Source organism: Dipodomys ordii, unplaced genomic scaffold, assembly GCF_000151885.1.
Source record: "Dipodomys ordii isolate 6190 unplaced genomic scaffold, Dord_2.0 Scaffold14, whole genome shotgun sequence".
NCBI lineage: Eukaryota > Metazoa > Chordata > Mammalia > Rodentia > Heteromyidae > Dipodomys > Dipodomys ordii.
The window spans coordinates 2,791,774-2,815,081 of record NW_012267230.1 but is presented as its reverse complement, the minus strand read 5'-3'; the positions used below and the strand labels follow the sequence as shown (position 1 = coordinate 2,815,081).

The 23,308-nt window shown below is 42.5% G+C and overlaps 1 protein-coding gene across 3 annotated transcripts in view; it reads right to left on the bottom strand.

The window, feature by feature from the left end:
- Positions 1-23,308, bottom strand: part of Tnrc6a (trinucleotide repeat containing 6A) — a 79,350-nt gene that overhangs the window by 14,954 nt on the left and 41,088 nt on the right. For 2 of the 3 annotated variants that reach the window (XM_013011602.1, XM_013011603.1), the window contains exons 4-10: positions 21,063-21,443; positions 8,164-10,743; positions 5,947-6,123; positions 4,960-5,135; positions 3,819-3,851; positions 2,271-2,351; positions 1,336-1,387 (exon numbers count right to left, since the gene is read on the bottom strand). In XM_013011602.1, coding sequence (XP_012867056.1) covers positions 1,336-1,387; positions 2,271-2,351; positions 3,819-3,851; positions 4,960-5,135; positions 5,947-6,123; positions 8,164-10,743; positions 21,063-21,443 — 3,480 coding nt within the window. The remainder of the gene's footprint in view (positions 1-1,335; positions 1,388-2,270; positions 2,352-3,818; positions 3,852-4,959; positions 5,136-5,946; positions 6,124-8,163; positions 10,744-21,062; positions 21,444-23,308) is intronic. The other variant, XM_013011604.1, reaches the window with a different exon arrangement.

Below are 23,308 nucleotides of genomic sequence, written 5' to 3'. Positions count from 1 at the left end.
ACTGAGTAATTCCCTTAACCAAATCCAACCAGTTGTTCTTACAGGTCTCTCCATACTGTTGAGATTATGATTCATGATTTACATTACTTTTGCTTATACAAATAATGTTAAAAAGAAAAGGTCTTACATCTATCTTCTCCACAAACTATTCCCCAACATTTCTGTCCCTTCCAAAATTGACCAGGGGTGATCAACACACAACTGGGCTCCTTAGACATTGATGCCTCTAAGCTCACTCCTACAACCATTCATCCTCTTTCAAAACTCTGCTCACTTTACGTCTGAAGAATTACTCTAGCCTGTTCTGCTTCTCTCAGGATCATTTCTTACGTGTCATTACTCCCTAGGACTCTGTTTTTGACTCACTGCTCTACAGCCATCTGGTTACTCTAGTCCTTTGACTAGTTAATGGCAGTTGCCTTCTCCAGCTCTACCTACAACCCTGGGCTCTACATCTAGATTTGACTGCTGTTTACTGGACATTACCACATGGTTTTCACAGCAACTTCAAATTCAGAATCTTGGTAGGAAACCTACTTTTTTTCAGCTATTCTTATCTCAGATACCCCATGAACGCGTGTCTTGACCACTTTGCCAGCAGAGAGTGTTGGAGAGGCAGTGTAGGTAGAAAGGCCAGGCTTTCCAACCCAGGGCTCACTTGCAGGTTTTGGTGGCTGGAATGATTAGCAAGCACTCTTCACCAGCCTCTCCAGGGTCTGAATGGCTGGCAGCACTCAGTGGCTAGCTTCTTCCATACCTCAAAGTGGTTTAGCAGTGTCTCTGGTGAGCTACCTATCCATCAATAGCACTTTCTTTCATCTTAAAAGGCAGGTTTCAGGCTGGGAGTGTGGCTTAGTGGGAGAGTGCTTGCCTAGCATGCATGAAGCCCTGGGTCTGATTCCTTAGTACCATATAAACAGAAAAAACTGAAAGTGGCACTGTGGCTAGTGGTAGAGTGCTAGCCTTGAGTAAAAGAAGCTCAGGGTCAGTGCCCAGGCCCTGAGTTCAAGCCTCAGAACTAGCAAAAAAAAGAAGTTTCCAGCAAGTTTTACCAGTAACACATCACAACAACTTTTCTGCCATTCAACAAGCCATGGAGGCAGATTTTTGTTGCTGTTGTTGGTTGTGGGGCTTGAACTCTCTCCACCTGGTAATACCGAAAGGTGATCCCAGACTGTGGTGATATTGTCAGGAATAGCAACTCACTTAAAACACACTGGAAAGCACAGGAGCCAGGCCTCCTGCTCTGGGTCAGGGTACTTTGACTATGGTCCTGTCAATGATATGCTCATTCACCACTAACAAACAAAGTCAAGCAGATTAGTATTTTCTCACCCCCAGAAAGGTCCATCTTATTGCTCTGTACATTTTCTTCTGGTGAGTCTCTCTGAAGCAAAAGCAACATGTTAGCAGACAATCAATGAAAACAAACAATACACTCTATTTTATTATCTGAAATCCAGATGAATCATAAAGCTTTGTCCATTTTATAGACATGCACACTTTTTGTGGTACTAGGATTTGAACACAGAGCCTCCTGCTTGTTAGGCAGGTGTTCTACCACTTGAACCACACACTGTTTCCAAATTCTTGTGTGTGCATGCTGGTCCTGGGGCTTGAACTCAGGCCTGGGTGCTGTCCCTGAGCCTTTCTGGCTCTAAGCTAGCACTCTACAACTTGAGCCATTCATCCACTTTTGGCTTTTTGGTGGTTAACTGAAGAGTCTTATAGACTTTCCTGCCTGGGCTGGCTTTGAACCATGATCCTCAGATCTCAGTCTCCTAAACTGTATTACAGCTATGAGCCACAAGTGCCCAGCTCAGGGGGAAAAAAAGAGAGATATGCTCAAAAAATTTTAGCTGTGTTTTCAATAAAAATTCAATAAATTACAAATAAGAATGGACCAGTTTTCCTCAACTTCAATCATATGTTAAGGACTCAAAGATGAAAAATAAGGGCTGGAAAGATGGCTTCAGTGGTAAGAGTGCTTGCCTTGCATGCATAAGGCCCTGGGTTCAATTCCTTAGCACCACATAAGCAGAAAAAAGCTGGAAGTGGTGCTATGGCTCAAGTGGTAGAGCGCTAGCCCTGAGCTGAAGAGCTGAGGGACAGTGCCCAGGCCCAGAGTTCAAGCTCCATCACTGACCAAAAAAAAAAAGATGAAAAATAATCTTCATCTTTGAAAAAAGGAAAAGAAAAGAAAACAAAACAAAACATGAATTATGGACTACCAGTGAACAAAGTAGGGACTAACAGTAAAACATACTTACCGAAAAACTGATGTTCGAGAACTGTTTAACAAACGGATTTATCCATGCTTCTTCTTGTTTGTTTCCACCTTTCATCATTCCCTTTGTAAAATAAAAGTAGAAAGATGCCATGGCCATTTCTATTTATCTGGGTATAGTAACGGATTAATATAAAACTTCAAGACAATTCCCAACTGATTTTTAGCCAGTAATTTCTCCTCCAACCAACTCTTATCAGAGTTTACAATTTTAAAAATCAACATTTGATTTTCAACTTCCTTTGCTCCAATCCTCTGGTATAGCTGTAATGTATAGAGAAATCTCTAAGGCAAGCAGTCAGAAGGGAAAGACAGAAGCAAAGGGCCTCAACAACTACAAAAAAAGGGGGGAGGTTCCTCTACATAATGGAGAACTTTCAGGAAGTTCTTAATTGACAAGTGGGTTGTGTGTTCAATTATTTATTGTAATTTGGATCTTTGAAATTGTCATAACAAAGTAGAAAATCATGATTGTGTCCAAGTTAGTCCTAAGAAATCAATTTAACCCATAGCTAAATTATGATATGTGCATTGTATTGGAAAAACAAACAAACAAAACCCTCTGTGTTTCCAGATGAAAAAACATCTTGTGTGGCCTGGTGGCTCTCTGTGGCTGGCTGGACATGGATGGCACAGAAGCCGCCTGAGCTCAGAGGTGACAATGAAGGCTCTCGTGGCCGTCTCAGCAGACAGGGAGGCAGGAGGCCTCGAGGCCGGGGGCTCTCCTTCACATGGCCAGCACAGGACCACTCTCCGTTTGTCTTGGCTCCCTTTCCCATTGCTACTATCTGTTCCTTCTGACTGTGAGACAGAACACAGCTTCGTATCCCCCGCTAAATGCAGGTCTCTAAAGCAAGCGCCTAACCCTCCTCTGAGGTTGCTAAAGCTATCTTTGATCCCCTTTCCTGGTTCACTCCCACCCGTGTCAAGTATTTTGTCCTTTCTATTCTAAAGTTTCTCTCAAGTCGAATCCCTTCTACTATGCATCCATTCTTGTTTCCCAATTCACTATCTTTCTAATGTGAATTAATGAGAAGCTTCCTAAGATCCTTAACACTGGCCTCTCCTCTGCTTCAATTTGTATTTCATACCAAAAGTAGCTAGCTCTCTTAAAAAAATAATTTTAAAGATTCATGACTCATGTTGCTTTCTACTCAATTTCATTAGCTTTCTAATATTTAATACAGAAAAAAATCCAATTCTTTGGCATGATACTGGAAGCACATTCATACTTGGTCCTTAAACTACCCACAGATCCAGCTCTCTCTTCACTTTTTTCCAGAAATTCTACATTTAACATGTCCCACCCCAGGCCCTTTCAAAAAACAGCTGATGGTCTATGACTCTCTCCTACTGCCCCATATGAGACTCTGAGCTCCTTGAAGGTGCAGCTCATATCTTAGGTCTATTTGAATCCCCAGCACCAAGCACAGTACCTGGCACACAGCAGAAGCTAAATAAATGTTTGCAGTTGCTTTCTAAAGATTTTTACTAGAAGAAACAAAGGAGAAAGAGTAAAAAGGTTACACACCCTTTCCCTTCTCCTTTTTTTGCCACTCAGACCCTGTAAGGAAAGACAAAGTCACAAAACAGCATGGTCCAGTGGGAAGAACACAGGGTAGGACTTAGAAGACCTGATCTCAAGTCCTTGCTCTGTTGCTTACTAGCTATGCAACTTTGGGGAAGTGACCACCTTTTCTAGTTTCAAAATTTCTCCTCAGTAGCCTATTTTAGAAAGTTATGACAATCAACTGACTATGTAAACATGTAAAAGCAATTTCATAAGCTACATGGCAAGGCAATAGGCAAGTTCAGCCAAAAGAAAAAAAAAAGATAAGATGACAATGGTAGGTCCTAGACTTAAGAATCCCAGGAATACAAGGGAGGGACTACTGTGATGGTCAGCTAGGTCACCTCCCCAATGGGTATGTGACTTCTAAGGCCTCTCAAAGAGTAATAGGGTGGGGAGGGCAGTCTCAAATCACTTGGCAGCCAGAGGCCCTCAGGAGGGCCAGACAGCAGCCCCAGAACCGCCCACTTAGACCAGTGCTCCACACCAGTGTTCCCAAACCTGGCTCTGCATGGGCCAGAAACCTCAGTCCAATTTCCAAACTTCAGCATAGCTTGTGTATAGGACGTCACATTTTTAACAAGTGCCACATGATTCTCACGTAAAACCAGGTTTGGGAATACAAGCTGCCCACATAGAAAAACCAAACCCAGCTCATTCCTAGGGATTTTGGTCACAGGACCTATGGGATGAGGGAGGATGGAGATAGTGGGTGAATATGAAGAATGGTGACTGGCTGGGAATGGGGACTTGGTGAAGGGGTGGCATGGGATGAACTGGCAGTGGAATGGAAAGAGTCAATGTGCAGATTTGCCCTCCTCTTCATCCTCACCCCTGCAGATACCACCCTAGGGTGGGGTTGTTCCAGGCAGCACTGGTGTGGGGAAGAGGAGAGAAATCCCAAGCTGTAGCAGTGGGGAGAAAGGAAGTTCCTGTGGTCTTCGATTTTCTAGGTGGCTGCCCATATAAGAGGTTACTCCTAGGTAGGGATTGCCTGGACTGCACTGATAGCCGTAAATGGGCAGGCAAACAGTTTATTTCCTGTGGGCAAACTACCTTTGGAACTTAAAAGTTTCAAGGGCTTTGCCCTTGAAGTGTTTACCTTCGACGACATTTTCTTGGTATATGGTGGCCAATTTAAAGATGAGTTAAGCTCTTGAGATGAGTTACTATTCCACATTCCAATCTCTACGTCCTCTTCCTCTTCCCAGCCAGCAGGGCGGTTCCCAGGCAACGGCAGATCATCACCACACCAGCCATCTTGCATAGATTTGGGCCCTGAGTGCAAATGTATGATACAAAGAGAACTAGGCTTTAATAAGACAGTTCCTTTTAGTGGATAGAAATACACTAAAAGAGCAGGGAGAGGGGACGTCTAATGAAAACAAAATATATTTTTACTTCTTGCCCCAAATCTGGATAAAAGGAATGTTTTATACTGAGTCACAAGTTCCATTAAAATAGGATTTATTGTTATTGAAACATTCCATCCATCTCCCATGCCTTTCCTAAACATGGGCAACGACAGCATTCTCGTTTGTGGTGACTTATTCTACATGGTGATACACAGGTCGGAAGGGATGAATAAAATTTGTAAGACTCAATTTTGATAATGTATTTTCAAGAAAGTCCGTAAGTCCCCAACAGAAAGCATTTCGTCTCCACATACACACTCTGGGATTCCTATAGGCTGGTACACAATACACAGGATGGTGACATGCTACACTGAACCCCATGGTCCTTTCTGAGACACATCTGACAGACTGGGCATGTTTCTGGCATTGGGCTATTCAATCTCTCAGGTTGGATGCCATGATTATCTAATTGGGTAAAATTTAATTTAGATTACGGTAAGAATATGCAAATCATTTATAATTACAGTTTTGAGACGAAGAAATCAGAAAGATAAAAGAGCACATCATGTTACAAATTCAAGGCAAAGTACTGTGCATGAGTATCATCATCTACTAGGTTCCTCATCATAAGCTACATTATCAATCAGTTAGAAATATTATCCAAGTATGGAACGGCACTCAGTGAGTCGTCACCACTGCTATAAAATGTCTGCCAGGGAGTATGGATAACTTACCAGACTTGCTTAGCGCTTGTGGACCAACAGAGCTGGAGCCCCACGTAGATGTGTTGGATGCCGCAGCAATGGGTTCCCCCCAGCTGGGACCACTGTCTATGGGTTTACCCCATGCTGAAGTACCATTATCCACAGTTGTGGCTGGAGTAGAAGGCTCCCCCCAGGGCTCACCCCAGCCTTTAGAAAGCGTGGGAAAAGAAGTCATCAGCACAGGTGGTAAGGAGGTACAGTGGAATAAGGGACAACAAAGAACACTTTAGGGAACTAAGAATGAAGAACCCAAGGTTTAAGTACTGAACGATAATGCTCTGACAGGCAAAAAAATGATGGCACCTGTTTTACATAAACAACACAAAACTATTCCCATAACTTAACCGGTGTAAAATTGTTTTAAACCTCTTCTTTCAAAGTTCCCTCTAGGCTTAGAATAGATCTTTTAAATAATATTAATTATGGTTACGTCTTCCTCCGGGACAAATTCAATTCCTGGAAAAGTGAAGTCATTCTAAAACAAACCTAGTGAACTGAAGGAGGTAATGCAGTTCATAACAGTGTAAAGATTTATGCTACTAAATGTTACCGGAAGTATAATCTTTTTACATCACTGTACTAAACAAAGAGTAAGCACCCTACTTTTATCTGTACTGGATAAGGCTTATTTAAAAAAATTGAGGACTGGGAAGTTGGCTCAGTGGTAGAGTGCTTGCTTCGTATGCCTAAGTCCCTGGGTTAGAATCCTCAACAGCACATAAGCAGAAAAAAGCCGGAAGTGGTGCTGTGGCTCAAGTGGTAGAGTGCTAGCCTTGAGATGAAAAGCTGAGGGACAGTGCCAAGGCCAAGGCCCAGAGTTCAGCCCCCACAACCAACAAAAATAAATAAATAAATTGAAATCATTAGGTTGAAGTTGTCCAAAGTCAAGAAAACCTATGTTTTGGGGCTGGGAAGGTAGCTCAGTGGTAGAGTGCTGCCTTGCATGCATGAGGCCCTCAGTTCGATTCCTCAGCACCATATAAGCAGAAAAAGCCAGAAGTGGGGCTGAGCCTCAAGTGGCAGAGTGCTAATCTACAGCTGAAGAGCTGAGGGACAACGCCCAGGCCCAGAGTTCAGGCCGCATGACCAACAAAAAAAAAGAAAGAAAACCTATGTCTTAAACATGTAAACATTCTGTTTACAAGAACTGAATAGTGATGCTTCCCCTCCCTCAGGTACATAACTGTTCCTTCTAAGAATTAAAATTAATTAATACAATGAAAATATCCCTACCCCTATGTCCAATGAGACAATCATTCAACAAAACTCCACTAACAGAGTACATGCCAATCACATTTAATGGTGCTATTGTCAAGATAATTTGCACAAGGAATTAGTTCATTATAGGAGAGGGAATAAGGGATATATACTAGAAGGATATTGTCATTTAATGGTGCTATTGTCAAGATAATTTGCACAAGGAATTAGTTCATTATAGGAGAGGGAATAAGGGATATATACTAGAAGGATATTGTCAACTGTCTGTGTTGACATGGATTTCATGCCTAAGATCAAACAGTACTAAGTGGTTGGAGCACACACTGTACCTAGACACTGGCTTTTTTTTTCTTTTGTCTGTCATAGGACTTGAACTCTGGGCCTGAGCGCTGTCCCTGAGCTCTTCAGCTCAAGGCGAGTGCTCTACCACTTGAGCCACAGCGCCACTTCCGGTTTCCTAGTGATTTATTGGAGGTAAGAGTCTCATGGACTTTCCTGCCCGGGCTGGCACTGAATTGTGGTTCTCAGATCTCAGCCTCCTGAGTAGCTAGGATTATAGGTGTGAGCCACCAGCACCCGGCTAGACACACTGGCTTTATTGTGGGGTATTTTAGTGAAATTGTAATACCTGAAAATTAAGGTTTGACTTAGAACAACTGAGGGAAAAGTACAGTATTCCTACTTGACACCACTTTCCAATTTCTCCCTGTCTGTTGCATTCCTAACAGAAAATGGAGTATACTGGATTCACCAATGAAATTGCCAAAGATAGTGCTCCAGTATATGGGTGTGCATGACCCACAGAATTTCTTCAAGCTTTCTTTGATCAGTACAGAAAGGCCTTTGCGTCCTCATTCATGTATTCTGTTAAGCAACAGATCAACAGCAAGCTGACACAAAGCTCACTTTCAGCATACTGTCAAGTACTTTCTAAAACCACTGGACCGACTCCATAAAGTGAAAGCTTACCAGAGCCGCTGCTCGCCTCCTTGTTTGAGATGGCACTTGCAGATGGTAGCAGCTGATGTACCTGTGCTTGCTGGTCTGAACGGCTGCTGCCACTTGGGACGTTTCGGTTCCACATGTTCACATTTTTGTAGTTGTACTTGCTTGGATCTCCCCAAGCGGAAGTTCCATCATCAATCTCCATTTTGCGTCGAATTGACTCTGGAGATGGTTCCTCCCAGCCTGTGGGCTCTTCTTCTTTTGTTGGGGCTGGTATAGGTCCCCCCAACCAGCCTGTCCCAGGTGGTTTGCCCGTGGCTGATGGGATTCCCCAAGATCCAACAATGTCTTGTTGTTTGTTCCAGTCTGGAGGGCTGACTGGCTTTGACGAATCTCCCCAACCTAGAGACTGATTAGACTTTGGAGGGTCTCCCCATCCCTGGGAAGGGTTAGGTTTAGAGGATTCATCCCATCCTGATGAATTATTTGGGTTTATGTTATTCCCCCAAGTAAAAGAACTAGTTTTACCAAGTTCATTCCAACCAGAAACAGACCTATCACTGTCACTACCTCCTGAGCTGGACTTCTTATTGGCCTCACCCCAATGGTTACTCCTCGTTTCTCCCCAGTTATCACTGGCAGAAACGGGCCAACCTTGGTTTGATTTTTGTCCATCACCCCACCCCTGCTTGTTCTTTTGCGACTCATTCCATGTGGACTTCTCTTCTTTGCAATTTCCCCACTGATTGCTCTTGATCATTCCTGTAGCAGCAGAGTCATCTTCCCACCCCCCCTGGCAGTTTGAGCCTTTGGAATCTCCCCACCTCAGGGCAGGTTTGGGATCGCCCCACCCCGGTACAGATGAGGTATCATTACTATTAGGGCTAGTCTTCTCTATACATGCCCCTGAGTTAAAAGTCTGTGTTGCAGAGCTTCCCCAGGCCTCTGTCCCGTTGTCCGCCTTTCTTTCCCCTCTAGGTGATGCTTCAGTATCCCAGGCAGTATTCTGCTTAATAGGAGTCTGTCCCCAACCAGAGTTGGATAGGACACGTGGATCTAAGTCAGTTCTGTTTACAATGCTTTGGAGTAATGTGTGCTGGTCAATTTTCCTTCTATCTCTACTCTGACTTTCCCCAGTTCCTTTCTCCTCGAGGCGTCCAGTGCTTTCTGTACTACCATCGCTCTCCACCGTGCCTCCGGCTTTGGCCCACACACTGCTTTGCTCATTTGTCTGAGATGTGGCAGAACCCTGATCCTCTTCCTCAGTAGATTTCCATCCGTTTGTAAACTTTTTACTGTTGCCATTTGCACTGTCGTTGGAATGTGGATTGCTAGGCAGTTTGTTCCACTCGATGCTGGCTATGTTCGTGCCAGTGTTTTGTGCAGGGGTTCCCCATCCTCTTCGGCTTCCTCCGGAGCTCACCCCGTTTCCACTTCCCCATGATGTACTCGGAGTACTCGCCGCTCCAGCCTCCCACACACTGCTTCCTTTATTTGTGTTAACTTGAAAGTTAGTGCCCAGAGGCCCATTCACGCCAGGCTGCATTAGAGTTGCATTCACAGTGTCACCATTAGCTTGGCCGTTGGGGCCTGAACATTTGTCTCCAGAGTAATTAGAACCATACGCACCCCACGTAGTACCGTAAGAGCCTCCACTTTTTGACTCTCCATTGCTAAGATGAGAAAGAGAAGTGCCATTCATAACCGATGGAGCCTGTATCTGAGGATGATTCATTGTGCTCACACGCCAGGCCCCTGCATTACTACTAGGCAGTTCAGTATTCTGTACTGATCCGGAGTTTGGTAAACTAGAGGTCATAAAGTTAGTAGTGTTATTTGGTCCAGTCATTTCAGTGGTAATATTTTGAGGTTGACCACTGAATGAAACCTTCTGTGTACCACTGACTTCAGATTCACAAGTTTCCTGAAGGCTTCCCCAGGTACCATGAGTAGAAGAACCACTCACTTTAGAGTTAATACTCTGATTGTTAGGCATCTGGCCAAGGGTACTGCACTGGATAGTGATGCCAGAACTACCACTCCCTACAGGCCCTTTTAGGGCAAGTCCATTGTTCTCTAATACTGGCCAGGCACCATGGTTGCTAGCTGAATTCAAAGTGCTTGGATTTAACCCTCCATTTGATGAAGAACTTGCAGTGCCCCAAGCGTTCATTCTATTGTTGCTACTTTCTGGTTTGCTTTCAGGAGCATCCACAGAGACCTGACATGTGCTTGCAATGGCTGCGTGGGGAAAGCCCCATGGCCCGGTACTGCCTCCGTGGCCCACATTATTGCTGTTGCCAACCACAAACTTGTTTTGGGAGCCAAGTCCAGTGCTGTTCCGAAGGCTGTCTTTTTCACCTCCTGTGCTCCCTGAAGCCATGATAGTAATGTTTCTCTCTGATTCAGAACTGGAGGCAGAATCAGCATCCATACATTCTGAAGCCGACTCTAGATCACTGCCAGGGGCTGAGGGCCATGCTTCTTTGTCCAACAAGTCGTTTACAACAGCATTCTTACAGTTTGTGCTACAGTCACTGGTAGAAGACACAGGTCCCTGCTGGGTATTTTCATAATGGGATCCTGAAGTATTGTGATTTATATCTAGAATAAAGGAGAAGCACAACTATTTATAAAATGTTAGTCATTTCAAAATGACACTAAGTAGGCTCAAAAAATGATGACTATATTAGAAATGCATGTGGTTTCTTGACTTGAGGAAGACATGGCACAGGCAGCATGTTACAAAGGCCCTGGGTCATCATCCCGCCATTCTTCCATATCCATTCATTTCAGAGGCACAAGTTTGCTGCTTTGTTTGCTGATGTTAATTCTAAGACCCTTCAACACAGTCTGGAACATACAGAGTCCCTCAACAAATACTGGCTGAGTAAGGAGTTAACATGCCAGCAAATACAAGGATTTCAGATCAGAGAGGACTGGGTAGTAGTGATGTAGATAACAGAACCAACCCAGGCCAGGAGGAATGTAGATAGGTAAAGATAAGGAAGAAGCTCAGACTGGGTGAAGTGTGGTAGGCATATTTTAGGATAATTTTTCTGGCTGTTTCCTAAAATACTTGTCCACACACTGCTTTAGCAAGTCTGTAGGAATTCCAAAGCCCTTTCCGTTTTGTTAGCGCCTATACTCAAACGAAGTGTTGCACACAAGCAAGAATATTCTGACTCTCATAAAAATCTCCCAATTTGCCCTTATAAACACGTTTATTAAGAGAAAACTGAAAAAAAAAAAAAAGTTAAGGACCAAGTATAGTTAAAAACAAAAACAAAGCCAGGTGCCAGTGGTTCACGCCTATAACCCTAGTTACTCAGGAGGCTGAGATCTGAGCATCACAGTTCAAACCCAGCTGGGGCAGTGAAGTCCTTGAGACTCTTATCTCCAATAAACCACTAGAACACCGCAAGTGGCGCTGTGGCTCAAGCAGTAGAGCACTTGCCTTGAGCTGAAGAGTGCAGGGACAGCACCCAAGCCCAGAGTTCAAGCCCCACCATCGACAAAAAAAACAACCACCTCAGTTGCTGAGGTTAAAGATCAGAAGTGACCAGTTACAGAGTCCCATAATCTTAAGTTATCATCCTGTTAGTATACCACAGACAGGGTCAGCTACTGCTTTCTGACAGCTGCCCTAAGTCTTTATGCTCTCTTGCTCCAAGGACATAGGAGGGAGAAACTCCTCAGAGATATTAACCTGCATGTTTGCATTTATACTATTTTGAGGGCTACTTATATTTTAGCTCCCTGTTAAAATTTAATGCTACCATCAAAGTCAAGAGTATATTAAAAATAAAAAAGATGGGGCTGGGAAGGTGGCTCAGTGATAGAATGCTTGCCCTGTACGCATGAGGCCCTGGGTTCAATTCCTCAGCACCAAATAAGCAGAAAAAGCCAGAAGTGGCGCTGTGGCTCAAGTAATAGAGCACTAGCCTTGAGCTGAAGAGCTCAGGGACACCGCCCAGGCCCAGAGTTCAGGCCCCACGACCAACAAAAAACAAAACAAAAACAAAACATATGCTCAAGTCATGTCCCAGACAGAACAAATGAACCTCTAGGGATTACAGGCAGGATTAGGAAATAAATGGAAGACACTGATAGGGTGCTTTGCTAACACAAAAAAAATTCTGATTCAGGGCTGGGAAGGTGGCTCAGTGGTAGAGCACTTGCCTTGCATGCATGAGGCCCTGAGTTCGATTCCTCAGCACCACATAAGCACAAAGAGAAAAGCCGGAAGTGGCGCTGTGGCTCAAGTGGTAGAGTGCTAGCCTTGAGCTGAAGAGCTGAGGGACAGCGCCCAGGCCCAGAGTTCAGGCCCCATGAGTGGACTTCCCCCCCCAAAAAAAAAAATTCGGATTCAGCTAGTATCATTTTCTCTCAAAGCACATTTGTTAGGAAATAAAAAGACAATGAGCTAGAAAGAGTGGCAGGAAAGGGACTAGAGAGAGCAGGTATGTATAGAGTCATGTTGTTAAGCTGTCAATCAAGTGTGTTGACTTGCAATGTCCATAAGCAGGCCTTCTTATGAATTAAAGGCACCAGAAAGTCAGTCTCACCAAGTACAAATAAATCTATATACCAACACATGCATTAACAACATTACCCAATGTTTGCTTTTAGCCCTGAGTCTTTGCAAACAACCCTACAGCAGAGGCATTACCTTTGCTTTTCAGATGAGAAAATCAAGATACAGAAGTTAACTTGTGGAAAACAAGAGAGAAACCAAGTGAGACTTGTCAGAATCTTCCATAAAGCAAGGGGTCTGGAACTCTAGACAGACACCTGAAAATTTACCAGACCCAGATCTGATAAACAAGGTCATGCAGGGCACTGGTGACTCATGCCTATAATCCTCTCAGGAGGCTGAGAACTGAGGATCATGATTCGAGGCAATTCAAAGCCAGCCCAAGCAGGACAGTCTGCGTGACTCTTATCTCCAATAAACTACAAGAAAACTGGAAGTGGTGCTGTGGTTCAAGTGGTAGAGCACTAGCCTTGAGCTGAAGAGCTGAGGAGCTGAGGGACAGCACCCAAGCCCAGAGTTCAAGCCCCAGGACTCACCAAAAAACAAATAAATAAAAAATGTGGTCTTGAGGATCAAATCCAGAGCCTTGTGCAATGCAAGTACTCTACCACCAAAGCTCTGCTCTAACCCTTGGAATTTATGAGACATGGTTCTTTTAATTTACTGGCCTCAAACCTGCAATCTTCCTGTCTGTCTCCCATGCGCTGGAGATGCACAGAATCTGGTTCTGTCAGCAAGGTTATCTTTTGTAGGTCATTTAGCTCACTGCTGTCAGCAAGTTAAGTCTTCCACAGAAATTACTCTATTTTAACTGTGCTAATGCTTTCTATCCCCACATTTTAAAATTTACATACAAATGAAAATGGAAAAGCTGCCAATACCTGGTTTCTGACCCCCATTTTCTCATTCACTGTACTTAGGTGCCATTTAACTCCAAGGAGAAAAATACCTAACATTCAAAAGTACAGGACGAAGACAAAAAATTGTTTTTGAAGCTGGGTGCTGGTGGCTCACGCCTGTACTCCTAGCTACTCAGGAGGCTGAGATATGAGTATCGAGGTTCAAAACCAGCCCAGGAAGGAAAAGTCCCTGAGATTCTTATCTCCAATTAACCACCAGAAAACCAGAAGTAGTGCTGTGGTCCAGGTGGTAGAGCACTAGCCTTGAGCTGAAGAGCTCAGGGACAGCGCCCAAGCCCAGAGTTCAAGCCCCACGACTGACAAAAAAATAAAATAAATAAAAAATTGTTTTTGAGTCACAGTGAATTCCTAAATACATTCTCCATCTATTCAGTGTGCTAAGTGGCTATCTTTTGGCATAACTGTTGGGGCATGGAGAACACTCATGGAGGTATCTTTGCGGCCAACCAGATAGGCCTCACCTGCCTTTTGCTAAGCACCAATGACTGGGCTCTCCAAGTACAGACCACGTCCTAAGCAATTGCTCGTACCAGATGCTGAGAAACAAGCTTCCAAGTCAAAAGGTCAGTGGACTTCTGAGAATTTCTGAATAGAACCAAGCCTGTCACCATGAAGATTCCTACCCCTCCCTGCCCCAAAGAGGGTACTCTTTCAAGCAACTTTATATTCAGACAACTACCATTGACTAGCTATGTGATCACAGGCATAATCCTCAACCTGTTTTGTGCCTTACGTCCCTCATCTGGAAAACAGAAATAGGAACTGTACCAAAATCGTTTGTTATGAGGGTTAAACAACTAAGAAGTAAAAGTGCTTTGCACTTTATCCAGTCTTCATGACTTAATAAACAAAGGGCATTATCACCAATTAATATGCTCATGATTATCACCATTTTCAGTCTTGCCTCCCAAACATGTATCATCATTCTACCAGCCTCTGTCATGAGGAACATAAAGAGCACTCATAAAACAACTTGCTTACTTACAATCTTCACTTTGACATTTCAAACAGAATGTCAACTACTCAACTTACACTCCTCAGACTCCTCTCCCAACAAGAAACTTCTTTCCTAAATCAAAGCCCTAACCTTTACCTACTCCCCGTGTAGGAAAATCCAAAACACTACCAATTCCAAATCCCTATGTTGTCCTTCAAATCTACAACAGTTCAGTCTTTACTACTGTTCTACTAGATAATGCAGAAGTGTTTCTGCTATCAGTCTTTACCTGGGTGTTACTTCCCTATAGCAGGAGTAAGAAGTAAGGTTGAGCACTAAAAACAAACTACACAGGTTGAAAATAATTGGTCCTAAGAATTTTAATTTAGCAGTAAAATAATCAATTCCTAGAAAAAGGGGAAAAAAAGGCAAAGCACTTTCATTAACACTAGTACTCAACTCTACTGGAAGCACTATTTGGTAAAAATAGGATCCAAAATTGAGAGTTAAACAAAATGGAGAGAAGAGAAAAAAAAATCAACAAATAGAAACAATCATTCTCCAATAAGCAGGAATAACCGTAGTGGAAAAAACAGCCTAATCACCAAGAAATACAAAATCACATGGAATTAAAGCTAACAAAAAACAATCAAGTCTTGTATGATTGAATTTTATTGTAGCCCATAGAAGACAAGCTGATTAAGTACAGAAGTTTAGGAAGAAATTACCCAAGTATATTTCATAAATCAAACTGTTAACCAGGGTCTATAATGGAATTAAAAGTAAATTTAGGGCAGGGGAAGTGGTTCAAGAGGTAGAATGCTTGCCTAGTAAGCATAAGGCCCTAAGTTCAAACCCCAAAATACAAACCAAAAAATAAAGTGATCTTTTAAAATTTATGGTTAATAAATGAGAGAATACTTCTCCTAAAGAAGAGTTTAGGGGGGAATGATCACCATTATTAGCATGCACCAATGAGACAGTACTGTGCTGAGAGCACACAGGCCAGAAAACACAGCCTCGCACACAGCCAATATATGACAAAGGCATGTCCAAAGTTAGCACTTATAGTCATGAAGATGTATCCATTTACTGCATGCCATGCCACGTTTTATAAAGTAAGTGGGTTTCAGGTGAAGTTCTTCCTGAATAGGCGCTGGAAAAAGGATCTTCATTCCTGGAAAAAAAATGTTTCTAAAGAGGCAATATATCAAAAATAACACCAAATAATTAAAACATTACAAGTTGAAACTATGAAGTCATTAATACTTTTTATACATAAAAAAGCCATAGAAAAGCCGGGCACAGGTGGCTCATGCCTATAATCCTAGCTACTCAGGAGGCTGAGATCTGAGGATCACAGTTCAAAGCCAGCCCGAGCAAGAAAGTCTGTGAACCTCTTGCCTCCAATAAACCACAAGAGAAAACCGGAAATGGCGTTAGAGCTCAAGTGGTAGAGCGCTAGCCTTGAGCTGAAGAGCTGAGGGACACAGGGCTCAGGCCCAGAGTTCAAGCTCCATGAACGACCAAAAAAAAAAAAAAGCCATAGAAGAAACAACATTTGACTACTGATTTTTTTGGTGCTGACCCTCAGACTTGAACTTAAGAGCTAGTTGTCCCTGAGCTCTGTGCTCAAGGATGACACTATACCATTTAAGACACAGCTCCACTTCTAGGGGTTTTGGGTGCTTAATTGGACGTAAGAGATTCACGAACTTTCCTGCCTGGGCTGGCTTCAAACCATGATCAAGATCTAATCCTCCTGAGTAGCAAGGATTACAGGCATGAGCCATTGGTTTCTGGCTACATTTTAATGTCAGAATAAAAAAGCAAACGCTAGAATATGTTCTGCAAGTGTGTTCTATCACCTTTAATGTTAGTAAAAAAAATGTCTCAAATTCTGGCCATAACCTGATCTGGAGATGGCCGTGGTGCTCTAAATTTGCCTTTTGGTATGTCTTCCTATGTATGACAGGAAAATAAGGAGCAGTACCATCAGTAATTATTAGCTAAAATTCCATTTAAAATATGGAACATGTGCTACTTTCAACAAAACTGAAATGAAAAGGCTCTTTTATATCCAGGGTGAGTCACAAGCATTTTTAGTAATAAAAAGATTGTAGTTTTAGAAAGAAAAAAAAATGACACTGAAGAACAGACACTACTATAACTGAAGGAGAAAAATGTATTTTCCTTTCACACAAGAAAGTTCAAACTCATCGTCCTAAATGATCTACAGAATCAACACACAGCAACATCTTAAGGAGAAATCAGAAGCCCAGCACTGTTCTATGTATCACATAAAGCTGTAAGCACAGTATCCCACTAACACAGTCCTCAAAGGCAATCAGGGACAGCTCAAGCAGCACCTCAGAAAGGACAGTATTTAACAATGTGGGGGCAGCAAATACTGCTTACAACTCAAGTTAACTAACAAAGAAACAGCGTGTTCAGGAAGAACTTAGAATAACGGAAATGCACGTGTTCTTATAAATTATATAGCACGTACTGGTCAAACAAGTTTAATATCTACTTTCTGCCCTAATGACCTGAAATCTCACTAGCAAAAAAGCTTTGGACTAATGCTTGGGTTTTACAGTGTTTCCAGTAATATGAGAGAACTTCAGCTGCAAAATTTCAAATATTTCTTCAATAAGAGAAAATTCAAGATGTCTCTTTCAGGGATTTTAGCCTGTGGTCCAGCATCAACAAACTCTGTTAAGTTTCAGTTAACACATGTACTTGCAGATCTGCAGCCAGTTGTCAACTGTGTGATATAGCTTAAGAAGCACAAATAGAGAGTGTGGTTGGTAGTCTTCCAACAGAACAGGATAGAAGCTACCAGCCCACCTGTGTTCTAGGCAAAACCAACCACAATACACAGAACATGGTTTAAGACAATGAAGCATGGCAGAGAAAAGGCTGTATTCTTTTAACTATAAATTTTTGTATTTTTAAAGTCTAGATCTGATTTCAGTAAAAATAGAAGACTAATGTTTTTGATCAAGTGAACAGGAGCTGTTCACAGGGTTACATAACACTAATGTGATGCACAACAGATTGTAAGCATACTCCCCTCTCCCCTCCAAGAACTCTGAAAAGAACACGAGGATAGAAATTCTGTAGGAGCCTCAAGAGTGTATAGAGGTTAAAGGAGTTTTTCGAAGGAGAGTAGAGACTTGAGGATGTTCCTAGATAAAGAGAACGTACAATGCCAGAAACAGAAGTTAAAAGATGAACACCAATTACAAGATGTATACTACCCTGAGAAGACCAAAGCAAGAGTCAGAAGAGTGGACAGTGTTACTGTATTTTTTGATGAACATGACTATCAGATGATACTGTTAGATTGGTGCTAACTCTCCTTTGCTTAAGGCTGATAATGGTACCAGGCTTGTGTATAAGACTATCTTGAGGCACCACCTGGGTGAAATGTTGGCTTCCACTTTCATAATGAACATATGTGTGCACATATATGCATGTTTCTGTGTACACATATACAAGAAAAAGAGAAACAGTAAGTTAGATGTGAAGTCAAGAATGGGACCACTAAGTTAGATATGAAGTCAAGATGGGACCACTGGAGGTGGGTGGAAATACTCACTGTTAGAGCCATTTTGTTTTTCTGAATAAATCATGTTGGATGGATAAAAAGTCAGTTTGCCCCATAATAACATAACTGAAAATATCAGTCCCTCTTAAGTCCTTCATTCCATGGTCAGGTGTCCCCATTTGGAGTTACTGGGGTGGCAGCACAATCTATTAGGGCTCCAACGAAGTCAACTGCAAGAGGTCACCTCAATTAAAGCCATCGACCAATGTTGTAGCTATGAAGTGAAGGCCAAAGCTTGGCTGAAGGGTTGTCTGGTTTGACTAGCATGGGTGCTAACAAAAATGACCATGTGAAGGTACTTTGGGAGGGCACATAGCATTCACCACAGGTCCTGTCACTGCTTTCCACTATTTACTTCACTTACCTGCTGTCAGCATCTGACTTTTCATTTATAAAATAACTAATCTCATCCTGGTCCTGTCCCCTACTTTCTGACTATACGGAGCAAGTGAGAAGCAGATTCTACAGCTGGCAAACAGAGGCATATCTAACATACTTCCTTTGATCCTGCACTGTACATGAACCTGCACCTTTGTTCAAAAAGGCCAAATTCAAGTAGACATTAAGTGAAAATGGTTACAATCAGATTCCCATGACTCTAAACTAGCAGTGGTAGTTGTCGGACTTCGTGTCTCTAATCTGTTGCGCCTGCTGTTTACCCAATCCAGTCGTCGGTCTTCATTGGGTACTGGGCTGCTTCCTCCTCTGGAAAGTGCAGGGGACTCTGCCTGCCTGGTTTATGAAGTGAGACAAAGTGTGCTGATAGCATGTGTGGGTCACAGCAAATGCACTCCACAAAGACCAGTCACTACATCACCATTCTTATCTTAAGACTGTCACAGCCTCTTGCACTAACCCAGTAGACCCTCGTAAAGTTCTTTTAGACAGCAGAATGTTTTTCCTCCTCAGACATTTAGCAGGTGTCTTCCTGTGCCCATCCCTGTGCCTTCTTCTGGTCTGATCAATCCTCTGTTAAACTTTCAGTTCTTTGTACCCACATTTACTTTTTTTTTTTTTTGGTCAGTCATGGGGCTTGAACTCAGGGCCTGGGCGTTGTTCCTGAGCTCTTTTGCTCAAGGATAGTGCTCTAGCACTTTGAGCCACAGTGCCACTTCTGGTTTTCTGGAGACAAGAATTTCATAGACTTTTCTGCAATCCTCAGATCTCAGCCTCCAGTGTAACTATGATTACAGGTGTGAACCACTAGTGCCAGGCTCCACTTCACTTTTGAAAAACAAGATTCTTATACTCATTTTCATTCAAAACAGCTTAGCTCTTTTCCCACCCCCCCAAACTTCTTAAATTGACCATCTTATAAACATACTACCCCATCTTGCTGTTTGCTTAATAATCATACATACCATCTTACTAAACTCACCAGCAGTCTGGCCAGCATTTGTTGTGTAAATAATCTCTACTGAAGTCTTAACTATGGATTTTTCTTTTCTTTTCTTGTTTTTTTTTTGTGGGTCATGGGGCTTGAACTGAAGACCTGAGAGTCTCTGCTCAAAGTTAGTGCTCTACCACTTGAGCTACAGCTCCACTTCTGGCTTTTTGGTGTTAATTAGATATAAGAATCTCACAGACTTTCTTGCCCAGCTGGCTTTGAACTGCAATCCTCAGATCTTAGCCTCCTGAGTAGCCAGGATTATAGGCATTAGCCACCAGCGACCAGCTTTAACTATGGATTTCTTATGCTGACAATCAATTTTATTTTTTCTAACCTGGCTTCCCAAATAAAATTCAAACTACAAACTGTCTATTTCTTGTCATTAGATCCAATGTCTAAACCAAGTCTTTTGAAAAGTGCAGAGTTTTCTAAAATGTTAAAGAGCAAGTAATTCCTTCAACATCTAAACATGAGGCACTAAGTTAGTTACCTTAAAATGTCATTTAATTTAGTCCTCACATTAATCTCACAGGGTTGCTGTGAACTCTATCCAAACTAAAGATTAATAAAGATGGTCAATGAGTTAAATTTCCTGGTCAATTTCATTCAGGTCAACCAGGGGCTAGAGAAGTAGGGAGTAGTCTTAACTCAGGATGGTAACTTAAATTTCCACACTTTCCATCAAAAACATGTTGTTCTAAATACCCATGCTAGAAACTCACATTGAATCCTCTGTCTCCTTACCTGTCATACCCAGAATGTTGCCAAAGCATAACATGTTTACAAGCACAATTTGGAGTCGGACAGATTATTATGTGAGTCCATAGTTCGCTACTTATTAGCTGTGAAATACCATAATAATGTATATACCACTGTAATGTACAGAGTAGCTCTTGTTACATAGAAGAGCACAAAGGTAGAAAACAAATAACTTTAACTGGAAAGTTAAAGTACAGATAAAAACTACTCCAGGGACTGGGAAGTTGGCTCAGTGGTAGAGTGCTTGCCTCGCATGCATGAGGCTCTGGGTTCAATTCCTCAGCACCACATAAGTAGAAAAAAGCCGGAAATGGCACTATGGCTCAAGTGGTAGAGCGCTAGCCTAGAGCTGAAGAGCTGAGGGACAGTGCCCAGGCCCAGAGTTCAGACCCCATGACTGGATCCAAAACAAACACAAACACAAAAAACAAACAAAAAAAACTACTCTAATTGGGCTATTAAGGACTAAATGCCATAATGTGTTTAAATATGTATGCAGCACATGGTAGGGCATGGGATGTGAATCAATTTTATCTGTACATTCCTTATTAAAATGGACAGAACCTAAGGGGAAAACAAATAATGCTTACTTTAAAAGCAGGGTGGGCAGGTAACTTATAGAAACACTTTAAGATTCTCCACTCAAAACTTCCCTAACAGGAGTGTTATACTCTAGACCCTGCCAAATACAAATACATTACCAAAAACTTGCTCCAGTGCTAATGATGCTGAACTATGAGTCTTGTAAGAAATGCCTTCAGTCTCACCTGACTGGTTTTTGCTGTTCTGCACCTCTCCGTTATTTTGCGGCTGTTGATTTGTTACAGCACTGCTTTCTGACTGGTTGTTTAACACCTTAACAGCAGATCCCAGGTTTGCTGCTATGACAGGAAAATGCTGACCCCTTTTTAGAAGCTGTTTCTGTTCCTGGTGGCGAAATCGTGGAGGTACTTCACGAGGATACCGAGGCAAGGCCTGTAGCTGCTGTGGCTGCTGCTGAGGCTGCTGCTGTGGCTGCTGTTGCGGCTGCTGTTGATGGCTGGCTGTGGCTCGTTTGGCATTATTATTAGTGCTGGTTGCTGTGGAAGTGCCGTTATTAGAGTTGGCAGGCTGAGGCTGGCTTACACTGGGCTTTATCTGTTCTGGCACTAATCCCAACAAAAGAAAAGGGGTGGAAAAGATTAGCCAGTAAAGTGTACCTTCATAGTAAGCCATCTAAATTCAAAGGCTCTACAAACAACAATCGTTACCAGAACAGGAGCTAAGATCTGAAATATCCTTATTCTCAGGCTTAAGCTTTCCCCTACAGGAGACATCTCTGCCAAAAACCAAACTTAACTTTTACTAACTACCCACTGTGAACAGACAGACTCTTGACCTTCCTTGACTAGGATGACAACTCGTGCTCACATCTCTGACCAGAGAGACCAAGCTCTCATATAACGTAACTATGGAACTCACAGTAACTAAAAGAACAACTATGGTCAATCAATTTTATCCATTAAAAAATCTACAAGGCTAGAGGCATAGCTTAGGGGTAATATGCCTGCCTGCCAAGCCCAGGGCCCCCCGATTTCAAACCCTAGTACCACCACAAAAATAAATACTTTTTAAAAAGTCCTCTATTCGCTGGTGATTGTTTTCATTCTACTTCCCTTCTTTTCTTATATGTAGGCCCAACTTGGCCTGAAAATGGCTACATGGGCAAAGGCGGCTTCAAACTGAGGATCCCAAGAACTGGGATAGACCAAGTTTGGTTCTTACTCTAAATCTTTGGATGGCAAGAACAAGGACAGAAGACAACCTGCTCGTTTCCTTACAAAAAGACAAAGTTGCTGTGTACTGGTGGCTCACTCCAGTTATACTAGCTACTCAGGAGGCTGAGATCTGAAGATCATGGTTCAGAGCCAGCTTGGGCAGAAAAGCCCTTCAGATTCTTATCTACAATTAACTACCAGAAAAGCTGTAAGTGAAACTGTGGTTTAAGTGGTGGAATGCTTGCCTTGAAAACAAAAGATCAGGGACAGTACCAAGACCCGGAGTTCAAGCACCAGAACTGGCATCAAAAAAGAAAAAATAAACTCAGAAAGGAAGGCCATGTAAGTAGTGGCTACTGACACAATACCATCTAGTTTCTTATTCCTGTGACATTCTGATGTCTCCTTACAGACTCTACTAACCAATCAAATACATTAAACTCACTATTACTGGTTAAAGAACTCCAGTGCTGCAAGACAAACAGCCCACCCTCAGCACCTGAGTGTTCTGTCCTTTTTCTTCAATATTCAGCATACTGAAGCCACTCAGTAAATAGAAGTTGCTGTTGTGGCCTAAATGAAAGAAATATTTATAAAAGCCTACAATGAATGTGACTACAGGCTTGGTCATCTGGGCTATTAGAACATTCATTCATCTTTCTCCTATATCCTCAGCTGTAGAGCCATACTTCCTTTAACAATCTTAACTCCTGTTTTTCTTTTTCCTGAACAGCAAGTAGATTTAGTCTACATCACACCAATACTTCTGTATGTGTGTGTATGCCAGTACTGGGGCTGGACTCAGGGCAGGGGTACAGTCCTTCAGCTTTTGTGCTCAAGGCTAGCACTCTACCACTTGAGCTAGTTCCACTTCTGGCTTTTGGTAGTTAAATGGAGATAAAGTCTCATGGACTTTCCTGTCCGGACTGGCTCTGAACCAGGACCCTCAGATCTTAGCCTTACGAATAGCTAGGATTATAGGTGTTAGCCACTAACGCTTTGCTACACTTTTTGGCCTTTTTATTTTCATGTGAAAATCATACAAACTATATATACATACAAATTACATACATACAATTGTACATATGAAATACAGTCTGAGGATTTTGATAAGAAATACATTCTTGGGGCTGGGAAGATGGCTCAGTGGTAGAGCGCGTGCCTTGCATGCCTGAGGCCCTGGGTTCGATTCCTCAGCACCACATAAGAAAAAAGAAAAAAGCCGGAAGTGGCGCTGTGGCTCAAGTGGTAGAGTG